At 40.3% G+C, this 12538-nt stretch overlaps 1 protein-coding gene across 1 annotated transcript; it reads left to right on the top strand.

Annotated features, from left to right (window-relative positions):
• The first annotated feature begins 3470 nt into the window (after nt 1–3470).
• On the top strand, nt 3471–11139 carry pdhb (pyruvate dehydrogenase E1 subunit beta). The gene is given in 12 exon segments (XM_042509870.1): nt 3471–3536; nt 3619–3678; nt 5026–5133; nt 6127–6189; nt 6315–6350; nt 7414–7604; nt 7916–8010; nt 8582–8692; nt 9727–9818; nt 9907–10013; nt 10015–10046; nt 10316–11139. Coding segments are annotated over 12 exon segments (1080 nt in total). The 5' UTR covers nt 3471–3497; the 3' UTR covers nt 10462–11139.
• The last annotated feature ends 1399 nt before the right edge of the window (nt 11140–12538 follow it).

Genomic DNA, 12538 nt, shown 5'->3' with positions numbered 1-12538 from the left:
TCTCCCGGTTAGAATTGAGCCAAATTTTGCTCAGAGGTCTCGTCTTCTCCAAAATAAATGGACTAGATGATCAAAAGGAAGCAGTCACACATTACTGATTGTGTTCATAACTTTTATGGACAGAATTTCTAGGCGCAGCCAGGGCGTTGAGGGGGTCCGGTTTGGTGACCTCAGGATGAGTCGCTGCTTTTTGCAGATGATGTGGTCCTGTTGGCTTCATCAGGCCGTGACCTTCAGCTCTCACCGGATCGGTTCGCAGCCAAATGTGAAGCGGCCGGGATGAGAATCAGCACCTCCAAATCCGAGACTATGGTTCTCCGGAAACAGGTGGAGTGCCCTCTCCAGATCGGGGAGGAGATCCTGCCCCAAGTGGAGGAGTTTAAGTACCTCGGGGTCTTGTTCACGAGTGAGGGAAGGATGTAGCGGGAGATCGACAGGCGGATCGGTGCGGCGTCTGCCGTAATGCGGACTCTGCACCAATCTGTTGTGGTGAAGAGGATGCTGACCCGAAAGGCAAAGCTCTCGATTTACCGGCTGATCTTCGTTCCTACCCTCACCTGTGGTTACGAGCTTTGGGTAGTGACCGAAAGAACAAGATTGCGGATACAAGTGGCCGAAATGAGCTTCCTCTGTAGGGTGGCTGGGCTCTCCCTTAGAGATAGGGTGAGAAGCTCGGTCATCCGGGAGGACACGCTGGAGAGACTATGTCTCTCGCCATTACAAAAATTTCATAAATGATATAACATTTCAATTATTAATGTCCGCCAGGCAATCAGGGGTTTGGTCGTGTGTGTATGTGCGTGAGTGTGTGTTTATCTATCTATCTGCAGCAAAAGTGTAGCAAACTACAGGACTAATACACTTAATATTTTGTGTGCACGTTTGTATGCTCAAGAGTCTCTTGTGTGGTTGCTTTTTGCTGTCATTGGACGGTAGAATCAGGAGAGTTTTACGCTGACGTGTTTTGAAGATAAGTGGCACCGTGATTACAGCCCTGAATGCAACACAATAGCGGGACCTTATAGGCCTTATTCACAGCAGACAAACTGACATGTTACAGTATGAAAAGCACACATGCTTCAGTGTCAGGGCGCGTTATGACTTACTGGGACAATAGGAAAGAACAGAACAGAGCTATCGTGACATCAGTGCTTTTCTTATTACGACAACTCAATTATTTCTGCTCTGAGATTTTTTGGAGGTTTGTAGAATAGACTTTACCACCAGTGATAATAAAACATATCAGCTGCATCGAACAGGTGTTTTTTCCTCTCCTACTGTCACTAATTTTCATTTGTACAAAAAAAGGAAAGCCAAAACTTGGCCAAAAAATGAACCAATAAGGAGTATCGGTGGTGGTTTCAGAGAATGTATGTTTTTGAAAATATGCCTCAAAATAATGGAAATTTAATGGTAAAAATGTGTATGAACCCTGGTTTTAGACCTCTACTTTACCTTTTTTTGTATTCACCTCACTCGATTTTCTGCAGTGTTTGCTGCTAATTGAGATTGCACAAAATAACAGCTTCCCTCTGTGCATTTTTTAAATTTTGGTGTGCATTCTTTAAAAAAATTGAGCCGGTTTTTTTTTGCAGTTCTCCTTCAGCTGTCCTGCTGTGTGTTTAAAGAGACAGAATAACACTGAAAATGGACAGAAAAGTGATAGAAAGCATGCTTGTCTTACCCTCAGAGGTTTGGTGCTGATGTATCTGTGGATTTGTCCTTGTTGTCTCTCACCTGTGGGACTCTGCTCTCTCTCTTGCTGCCTGTGTCTTTTTTTGTGTCTCTTATGTGGCGGCTGTGTGACAGGCTGATGAAACTGACAGATTCCTCCTCTGTGTTGCCTTCTCCAACTGGTTTTTGGTACTCATCAAATTAAAGGAAAATGTGTGTGTGAGGTCAGGTGGTTTAGCAAAAAACACAATTTTTTCTCAGAAAACATAAACAAAACCAACTGGTTGAATTGATTATGAAACAAGATTAAACTAATTTTTGCATTTTTTAAATAATTTGACAGAAGCAGACCAACTGTTTCCCCCTATGCTAAAAACATCCTGCCTCCTTGAATCACAAAAATAAGAAAAAAAATTAGATTAATAAGCAATTTTTATATATGCATAAATGTACATTTACATTCATATGCACATATTCATATATACACAAATACACTCACATATATATACCTACATACACATACACATATACACCATACACACCTTGATCAAAACAAACAGGAATTATTAGCAAATTTGTATTCAGTGTTCTTAAATGTAACTGAACAAGAATAACTTGACTTTTTGTTTTTGCCTTTAGGAAAGAACTCCTAAAGAGAGCTGAAGATTAGACAGGAGGAGGAGGAGGAGGAGGGCTGTCATGATGCATCTAAAGCAGTGTGTTAATGTAAGTACATTTACTCAGCTACTATACCTCAGTACTAATTTGAGGTACTTGTTAGGGCCTGAGCTCCGAGCGGTGCCCTATTATTTATGCAAATGAATCACATTTTGCAGGAACTTTGCAAAACTGAACCTTTGCACACACATCAGAACTGGTAAAAATGTGGATATTTGATATTTTTGATATTTTAGTTTTATAACACCTGCAAACATAATAAAAATCTTCAGCTTTTAATGTAATAATCCCACAAATGTAATAGCAGATGCCTCCTAGTGGAAGATAAGGTAGAAGGTGTACTTTTTAATGCACAGCCGATATTGAGCGCAGTGTTTCTATAAATTATTGATAACATACTCAGAGCGCTGCTTCGACACATTTTGACCCGCTTTTCCAAACCCGTGATATTTTCTAATATGCTGACTCGAAACCCATCAGCAGGTATATGAGTAAATAAACAAACAACAATGACCACAAAGATCATTTTTCATTTTTATATTGCATTTCTGGGAAGCTGTTACAATTTTGAAAACTAAAGATTTTCACCCTCCCACAAACGAAGGGCCCCCACCCATGGACCAAACCCCGTTCCAATCTGGGTTTTGAACCAGGGACCCCTTTGCTGTGAGGCAACAGTGCTAACCACGATGCCACCGTGCTGCCTGAGGCCAAAATATAGAGAATAAATTAATTTTCAAAATATCTGTTTTTCTGTAGACAGGGCCTTAATCCATTTTAAATGAATTGTGGTGTCATGTAATAAAAACTTAATTTAGTCTTTCAGTATTTTTAATTATTTCCTTTTTGTCATTTTTAATGTTCTTCATATATTTTGATTTGGTCTGTAATTTCCTTTTTATTCATTTTTAACATTCCCAATATTGTTTTTTTCTGTTGGCAGATTTGGTCTTCCATACATCATGACAGTACAATGTCCTTGGTTTTTTTTTTTTCCACTCTTGACGTTTCTCCCGCCTCCGTCTCCTCTGAAGCGCTATGATTGGCCGTGTGCTACAAAAAGTCCCGCCCATTATGAAAACTGCAGCTCTGATTGGTTGAAACCTCCTGGGCCCGCCCTCTCTCCAGCAGAGGACAGGTTGAACATGGCGGCGTCCGTGAGGTGCTTACTCCGCTCAGGAAAGGTAAGAGATTTTTTAAAAATGTTTACTCCGCTTCTGTCGATGATTAATAACATTAATGGCGTCTGTGTGTGTTTTTCTACAGAATGCCGTGTCGGCTCTCGGACGGCGGGGGTTTCATAAGAGCGCTCCGGCCGCTGTGCAGGTCAGTGTTAGCAGCTAGCAGGCTAACTTTAGCTGCAGCTAACACATTAGCTGCTGCTGGTTTCCTGATGTTTTCATTAAAGTTTCAGAGTTTTATTGTGTTTTAACTGCACAGTTCAGACGCAGAGTAAGTTGTAGCTGTCTGCTGTTATTGTCCGTGGTTTCACCTTCTCCTGCTCGAAGTTCACGGGTTGTGTCTGATGTCCGGTCACTGAGCCGAGATGTCAAATCATGTCAAACCCGTTTTTATCCGTGTTTGTAAAAACAGATTTACTCTGTTTATTGACTGTGGTTGGCTGAAACAACAGAAAAGATTAACTCCTGTAATAGGATAAACATGTATGTACTTGGACCTACTATGGGCTGTTATATATTTATTTTTGTCATTAAAATGTCAAATATGTCCATCTTCCCAGAGCTTTCTTGGATCAGTGTATTATGTGTGGACAAGAGAAACGGACTTTTCCGCTTTATTTGGTAATATGAAGAAATGAGAGAGTTTTTGAGATTAATTCCTTTAAACCTGAGCAAATTCAGGGGTTACTGTGGGTCCTTAAAGGCTCTTTTAAGGCATTGAAATTATTCATCTAAAAAATTAGGCCTTAATTGGTATTAAAATGCCCTAAATCTGCATTTCAAAAGTCTTAAAATGCTCAGACGTGCCAAGTATTATGTTCTGATTAAATTTATTTTTTATGTCACATCTATTTGTGAAAAAAAGATAGATAACAATCACACAAAAAACTGGCCTAAATCATTCTGATTTTTTCGTTTGACTCGAATGTTTTATGTACCAATAAACATTTAGGCAGAATGGTCCTTAACCTTAAGTTAAAAGAGGTTTTAACATTTTTTTCCAGCTTTGGTTACTGTAAAATTGGTCTTAAATTTTATCCATGGCAACATTCAAAAAGTCTTAAAAAGTGTTAAATCTAACTTGCCTTAAGATGTACAAAACCTGCAAATCGGCTTGATTTTTTCCAAAGCCACTGGAACAAGACAGTGAGTAACGAATGAAGAAATAATCCATAATGTAAGCAGGAAATATTAGAGTACAAGAAAATGACATAAAAATGAGTAAATAAAAATTCTTTTATTCATTGTTATTATTTATCTCAATATGCTCTTAGAAAATTCTCTGTTTTTATTATTCTGTTCTTATTATAGTCTAGTTTTTATACCTATTATTATTTTTATTTTTATTTCAGTCTGTTTTTCTGGGTGGCTGCATTAACCAAATTTCCCCTCCGTGGAACAATAACGGTTTATCTTCAGTAATTTTAGTATAATGAAGATGAACTCTCTCCTGTACTGTCTGTACTGACTGTGGCGCTTTTGTTTTTGTCAGGTGACGGTCCGTGATGCCCTGAACCAGGCGATGGACGAGGAGCTGGAGAGGGACGAGCGGGTGTTCCTGTTGGGTGAGGAGGTGGCCCAGTACGATGGAGCCTACAAGGTGAGTAAACGCTCAGCAGAACGCAGCGGACGACGTCAGTGATCAGACAATATGTGGGACACGGAGAGGATCTTTGGTCGTATTGCTTTGTTGTTGTGGTCATTTCAGTCACACTTCCTGCTTCTTCCAACCTGTTTCTATCAAATTTATTCATTGGGCTGGTTTCCATTACAGATTTGCGCAAAACTTAAGCGATATTTTCGAAATGTCGATAAAACGCAATTGAGAGATGACTGTATTTCCATTGAGTGATGTTAAGTGACTTTTCCTCTGGTGATAACGCTTCAAGCAGCACGGTGACGATGTTCAAAACATTCATTTCAAATTGAAGGCGACGTAGATTGATTCAAAATTCAAAACTTCTGATGATCCACTGAACTTTTGAATAATCACGCGATGCAATAACAGCTCTTGTAGCTCCTGCCGTGTCACGCCCGAGGGATGATGCGCACAGCATCATGTGACCCGCTATATGAGTGAAAAAGTGTTTCCAAGGCTTTTATCGAATCTCCTGAAATACCACCTCATGTGAGTGAATGACTTTTTTTGCGATAAATGGGAGTTTTTTTTTCCAAAATTGACTTGTTTCCAGTAGGCATATTTTATATTCGCAATTTCAATTCGCACACTTTGAAGGTTAATGGGAACCTGCCTACTGAGGCTGTGAATCCCAAACAGGGAAATCTTCAGATTCAGGAGATGAGGAGGTGAAATGAAGATTTGCCTTTGGACTTCTCAGCAGCTCAGACTGTTTGTTCAGCACAAATCTGTTTGTTAGTGTCTTTTGTAGCCGTCATTTTGATCAGTAATAACATTGTGCTCATGAAGTCAGTACCTGAGATCAACCAGCAGACCAAAAAATATGAGCAGTCGGACGATATATATTTGTAGAAAGTTCATTTTTCCCCCCAAAAATGTGTGCTTTAAAATATATCAGGAACGAGACATGTTGATATTAATTTTGTATTTTAATCGTCTTTCTCGCGTGTGTAGGTGAGCAGGGGTCTGTGGAAGAAGTATGGAGACAAACGCATCATTGACACTCCGATCACAGAGGTGAGACTCAACATTAACCCTTTACAGATGTTATCTGTTGCACATTAAACTGAATAATCGGCTCTTCCAAAGTGTTCTGTTAGATGGTTGATATCTCTCTGTCTCTCTCTCTCGCTGTGGTGCAGATGGGTTTTGCCGGCATCGCAGTTGGAGCCGCCATGGTGAGTTTCTTCTCATCCGCATGGCAACACAATCACGAAACACACAGTGTTTTTCATGGTGTTTGGAGCAGGCAGCCAAAAGAGCCAAAACGTTAAGCACTATGTGTGAGAGTGCAGCTCAGAGCGAGGGTGATGTCGCTGAGAGCAAAGCGAGGCGTGCGGCTAAATGCATACGCTCCCTCTACGCCTGTACGTCACAACCTGCAAAACAACTCTGTCCCAAGTGCCTCAAAACTGAACCAAATCTGGAAATCCAGAAAAAAATTAATTTGAAAGAAAATATGGCAGCGTCTTTGACGTGCGTAACAATAATAATAATAATAATAATAATAATAATAATAATACATTTTATATAATAGAGGGGGCTTTTCAATGTACTCAGGGACTTTACATAAGTTAAAAAAGATCATAAAATAAAATACAGATTATTAAAGTTCATATGAGATTAATTACACAGTAAAAGCAGATTTGAACAGGTGGTTTTGATAAGTAGCATAACAAATATTCAAATATTAAGTTTTGCTGATCATATTTAAGTTGGGCAGTGTTCGAATTTTAAGAGAGAAGTAAATATCTTTTCTACATAAAGAAACCGTTACGGCTGCCTTCATCGTCATTTCCATGGATACTGTGAATAAACAAGGTGCTGTGAAAGTTTACCTTCTCATAGCTAATTTTCGATTATTTATCAAAGAGACTCAAATATGATGGGAACAAAAATGCATTATTGTGTGATCAGTATGTCAAGGGAAAATAATATTAGTACAGGTAGCACCAGTTAATTTAATGATATAGCCTTAAAATATCGCGATACCACTTTAAAGCCACATCACCCAACTCAAATGGACTCGGGTCTTGGGACAGGTTTGGATACGAGGAATTTTGGGTGGGACTGAGCAGACCTCTACTAGATGAATTATTATTACAGAAATAAATAAATATATATGTTGTCATAGAAAATAAATACAAAATGTAAAAAAAAAAACATTAAATAAGTTCAATTTAGTCCAAATTCTAAAAAACTCTTTGGATTAAACTCACGTGTCCGTGTCGTCCCCCGCAGGCTGGACTCAGACCCATCTGTGAGTTCATGACCTTTAACTTCTCCATGCAAGCCATCGACCAGGTCATCAACTCTGCTGCAAAGACCTACTACATGTCAGCCGGTCTGCAGCCGGTGCCCATCGTCTTCAGAGGACCCAACGGAGCGTCAGCAGGCGTCGCCGCGCAGCACTCGCAGTGCTTCGCTGCATGGTGCGTTCACTTACACCTGATAACTGTTACCGTTATTACGTCACGAGGCTTTTAACAGTGTGTGGAGAGTTCTAAAGTAGCTTTATTACAATTCGGATCTTATTTTTGTATTTTTTTCCATCATTTTATTCGTAACAGAACATTGTATAAACAGCTGAGATGAGTGAAGGAACACGAGCACTCACACAATCAGATCGACAAAATGTGGAGAGAATTTTCCAAAGCGGTCGTCCTGTGGTTGTGGTAGTTGTATCTGAAGGAGAAGCTGGTCTGACGGTCGTGCTGGTGCTGATGTTTGTATGTGTCTGCAGGTACGCTCACTGTCCAGGTCTGAAGGTTGTGAGTCCCTGGAACTCAGAAGATGCCAAAGGTCTCCTGAAGTCGGCCATCAGAGACGACAACCCTGGTGAGACGCCACAAGCGAACAATAACTCATTTACGTGTAACTTCACTTATCAGAGAGGACAGACCCTGACGCCTGAACTCACCTCCTGCGTGTGCACTGTGAGCGTCGCAGAAACTGTATTTTTTTTGCCACAAGTTAGAGCATCTGCGATGTGTTTGTCTGTCAGATATGAAGAGAAAAACAAATCTGCATGTTTTACTCAAACTTTTTTCTGTTTCCGTTACAAAATAGAAACCCTTTGACAATGTTTCTGTCAACATAATCCCATCAGTTGTCGACACAAGGCATTCACGTGCTGCTCACGCATGCACTTTGTTCCAGGCCTGAGAGTGGTCACGTGCTCAGAGCGCTTAACAACATAGTTACAGTTGGGAGGACTGATGTTGAAATATCTGCAGAGACGGATGCATTTACACCTTTGAAACATCTAGTTAGAATCCATCTCAAACCACCTAAAGTTTAAGACATCCTGAATCTTTCCGAGACACGTTTAATGGGGTCTGCATCACTGTTTAAATTGAACTCTGCCTGTGTGTGTGTGTTTTTTTTGTGTGTGTTTTGTGTGTTGCAGTGGTGTTCCTGGAGAACGAGCTAATGTACGGTGTTCCCTTCGAGATGTCGGAGGAGTCACAGTCCAAAGACTTCACCATTCCCATCGGCAAGGCCAAGATCGAGAGACAAGGTGAGACTTTGTCTCCGTACAGGCTGCTGTGGCTGAGAGGCAGAGCGGGTCGTCCTCTGGTCAAAAGGTCAGCGGTTCGATCCTCGGCTTCTCCAGTCAGCATGTCAAAGTATCCTTAGGCAAGATACTGAACCCCAAATTGCTCCCAATGCTGCACCCTCAGAGTGCGAGTGTGTATGAATGGTTACTGAGTAGCAGGTAGACCATGTAGCCCCTCTTACCCCTTTTTCACCCACATGGAAAGAGTTCAGTTCCCGCACCTAATTTGTATTTGGTTTCTGAACCTGAAAAGATGGTTCTCAGCTTGAACCCCCCAAAAAAGCAGGTTTTTGGTGACCTGAAGTGCAGTGAAGACGTCACAGATCTGTCACAGTCTGCAGATTGGAAAGAGAGGATGGAGGAGGCAGTAAGAAACCATCTGAAAAAAAGACAGAGGTCTCATTAGAAGCTGGTTTATGCTTCTTTTTGGGTGAAAAAACAAATATCTGTAACTAATATCAGATCGCAGGTTAATAAATGTGACCTGAGCCGCCATTGTTTACTGCCGTGTATCGTGCAGTGCCTGCCATTAATGATGCATTCGTGATTGAAATGCTTTCATCAAAACTGGTGGAAAAATAAAATAGAATAGAATATATCTTTATTGTCCATCAGGACAGCAAAGATCTTTAGTAACACGAAACACATGAAATCATCGTATCACTGTCTGTGCTTTAAAACTCAAATGTCACTTTGCTGAGTGAAGAATCCTGAACGGAGCAGTTTGAACATCTCAGAGCTGATTTAGTGAAAGAGTGGTACCAGATGATACATTTCCAGCATGCAGACCAAAATCACGAGGTCGATTTTGATCTTATGGTGTTACTCTTGGAAACAAATGCATTTCCCAAAATGTGGAACTATTCCTGTAACTTTGGGACGTCACCGCAGAGGCAGGTGCAGCAGTATTATTTGATAAAATAATGTAATTTTGATGTTTTGCATGAAAAAAACAGAAGTTGCATCTCTTCCTTCCTCTCCTTCCTGTGTTTCAGGGACTTCTGTCACTTTGGTCAGTCACTCTCGGTACGTTGGTCACTGCCTGGATGCCGCCGCCGTCCTCGCCAAGGAGGGAATCGAGTGTGAGGTAGAGGACGAAAACATCTGTTGTTATCTGACTCGGATGACCTGGACTCAGCCGCCCGTTAACGACTTCCTGTCTGTCTTTGTGTCAGGTGATCAACCTGCGGACCATCCGTCCCATGGATGTGGAGAGTATCGAGGCCAGCGTGATGAAGACCAACCACCTGGTGACGGTGGAGGGCGGCTGGCCTCAGTTTGGTCGGAGCTGAGATCTGCGCCAGGATCATGGAAGGTATCAGCTGACGCACACACAGCGACCTCACTAAACTTACGCATGTGACATAGCTGCTAAAGTAGTTTAAAACAATGACGAATAAAAATAGTGTGTGTAATATATATATATATATATATATATATATATAATATAATAACATAATAACAGTACTGAATTTTTCAGTTTTCTTTTGTCAAATTTCTGACTGCACAGCTGAAATATTTGTGAGCTTGAAGAACATTTGGGGATTTTAGGGCACTAAAATAAAATGTTACCCGTGTTTTCAGGTCCTGCCTTCAACTACCTGGACGCTCCGGCCACCAGGGTGACGGGCGTCGACATCCCCATGCCGTACGCTAAAATCCTGGAGGACAACAGCTTGCCGCAGATCAAAGACATCATCTTCTCTGTGAAAAAGACCCTCAATGTCTGAAAACACACACAAACACACAAGACAATCCCACCTAAATCCTCTCTGTCTTGTTCACGCAGACGGTGGAAACATCGTCTGGTAAAAAGATCGAACCACGTGTAAATACCGCCAAACGGTTCCTTTTAAAAACGCTCCAGTAACGTTTCTCCGCCAGATGTCAAAAAACGCACAGCTGTTCATCTGCACCCAGAGCGGTGGACACACAGTGTTCGGTCAAGTCGCCGCTTCTGTTCGCCGGTTACAAACTTAACCGAATTCTGTGTGTGGCTCTGGCTCGCACGCTCCACTTCCTCCCCTTCAAAATAAAAGTTGCTCTATCCTATAGGCTTTTCTGTGTTTCTGAGGAAGTTTGGTAGCAACAAAACTGTTGAGTTTGTTCCCGCGTACTCTCAAATTTAAACTTCAAAGCTGATTAAAACGTAATTTTTACTCTGTAGTTTTGTTGTTAATGAACTCCCGAACATTTCTAACCACCAAAACACATCAAACTCCGTCTTTTAAATTCCTCACACTGACTCTGTGTTCGTCTCTAAAAAAGTAGCAGTGAAGACGAATGAACCAGCCTGAGTGCTGGAGGTGGATTGTGGTCAGAAATATTTATTGTAGCTGCAGCAGCTCTGTGAATGTTTTTGTTGCTGTAAATGAATCTGTTACAGAAATAAAAACCTTTCAGTCCTTCATGCGGCGTCGTTCTTTCACACCGCAGTGTTGGTTTTGTTTCTGTGGCCCGATGGTTCAGGAATTCACCATGTTTACTTCCTTTTCTCAGCAGGTCGAGGTCTCTGCTCTCACAGGTGTTTACTATCTGCCTAAATCCAGCGTCTCTGCAGCTTGTGGATGTAACGATCAGTGAAGTGGAGAACAGCGAGGCCGTGTGTGCAGTGCTGCTGATAAAAACACTTGAGATAGTTTGTGGAAATACTGTTTAAAAGTCTGCTTCGCCCCCAGCAAAGATGTCCTCATCCAAAAAATACATCTGAAGATGCAAACTGGAAAACAGGTAAGAGATGAGGAATTTCTGCAGCAACATTTCAGACTCAAAACTTACAGAAAAAAACAAAAAAAAGAAAATGTGATTCATATTGGAACATATTTGGTCTGTGGACCCAAACAGGGTGGAAATGTTTGACCTAAGTTCACCGTAACTGTGAGTGATCCAGATTTCGTCCACTCACCTGCACATAAGAACGTGCATAACTGAGTTTAAGATGATTTTAAATGTTTTTGATCGTACAAACGTAATATAATCTAACAGGGTGGATCTTGACGTGTTTGACAAATTAACAACATGAATCATCAGTTTTTGTTCACAGGCAGCTTTCCTCAGTTTCCTCCAAAAAAAGTCGCTTCCTAAGTGAAATTGTTTGGGTTTTTTGTTGTTTTTTAACAGGGTGGAAAATTACTGAGACTCAGTAACAAATTAAAACAAAAACAAAAATGAAAAGTTCCCTAAAAGTTTTTGTTGAAGTTGATTACTTTGCTCTGCGGACATGGAAAAAATAAGCATATGTAAAATAAAGATATTTATAAATGTATATACACAATATACATACATTTTATTTACATATTTAATGTGCATTAATCTGCGTAACGTATGTGATAAAGAAGACCGTATTTACTTTATGTACTGCTGGGTATCTTAACATATTAAAATACATAATTTATTAGTTGATTTATGTAGTATATTAATTAAAATATACAAAGTACATACATGTAAAGTAAAAATTACATTTGCCTCCAGAATATAGTGGAGCTGAATTTTAAATCACCATATGATGGAAATACTCACTTAAAAGTACAAGTTGCTCAAAGCTGCATTAAAGTACTGCAGTAAAGTAAATTATCTACTTAGTTCCACTGCTGTTTTTTTGGCTCATAGTGGAGAAAAAGGCAACATCGAAATCATTTGTTTTTCATTAGTGTAAATAAACAAAATAACTTTTATTACTGTAAGTTATTATAAAGTGAAATAAAAATCTGAACCCGAAACACCTTTTAGAAACGGCAACAACTGAGTCACCCACAGAAAAATGAGAAAGTTGAGGCCTTGGAACATTTTTATTGGCAAACTTTTACA

Source organism: Plectropomus leopardus, chromosome 2 (genome assembly GCF_008729295.1).
Source record: "Plectropomus leopardus isolate mb chromosome 2, YSFRI_Pleo_2.0, whole genome shotgun sequence".
Taxonomy (NCBI): Eukaryota; Metazoa; Chordata; class Actinopteri; order Perciformes; family Serranidae; genus Plectropomus; species Plectropomus leopardus.
Note: the sequence above shows the minus strand (reverse complement) of the source record. Positions and strands in the feature narration are given on the sequence as shown.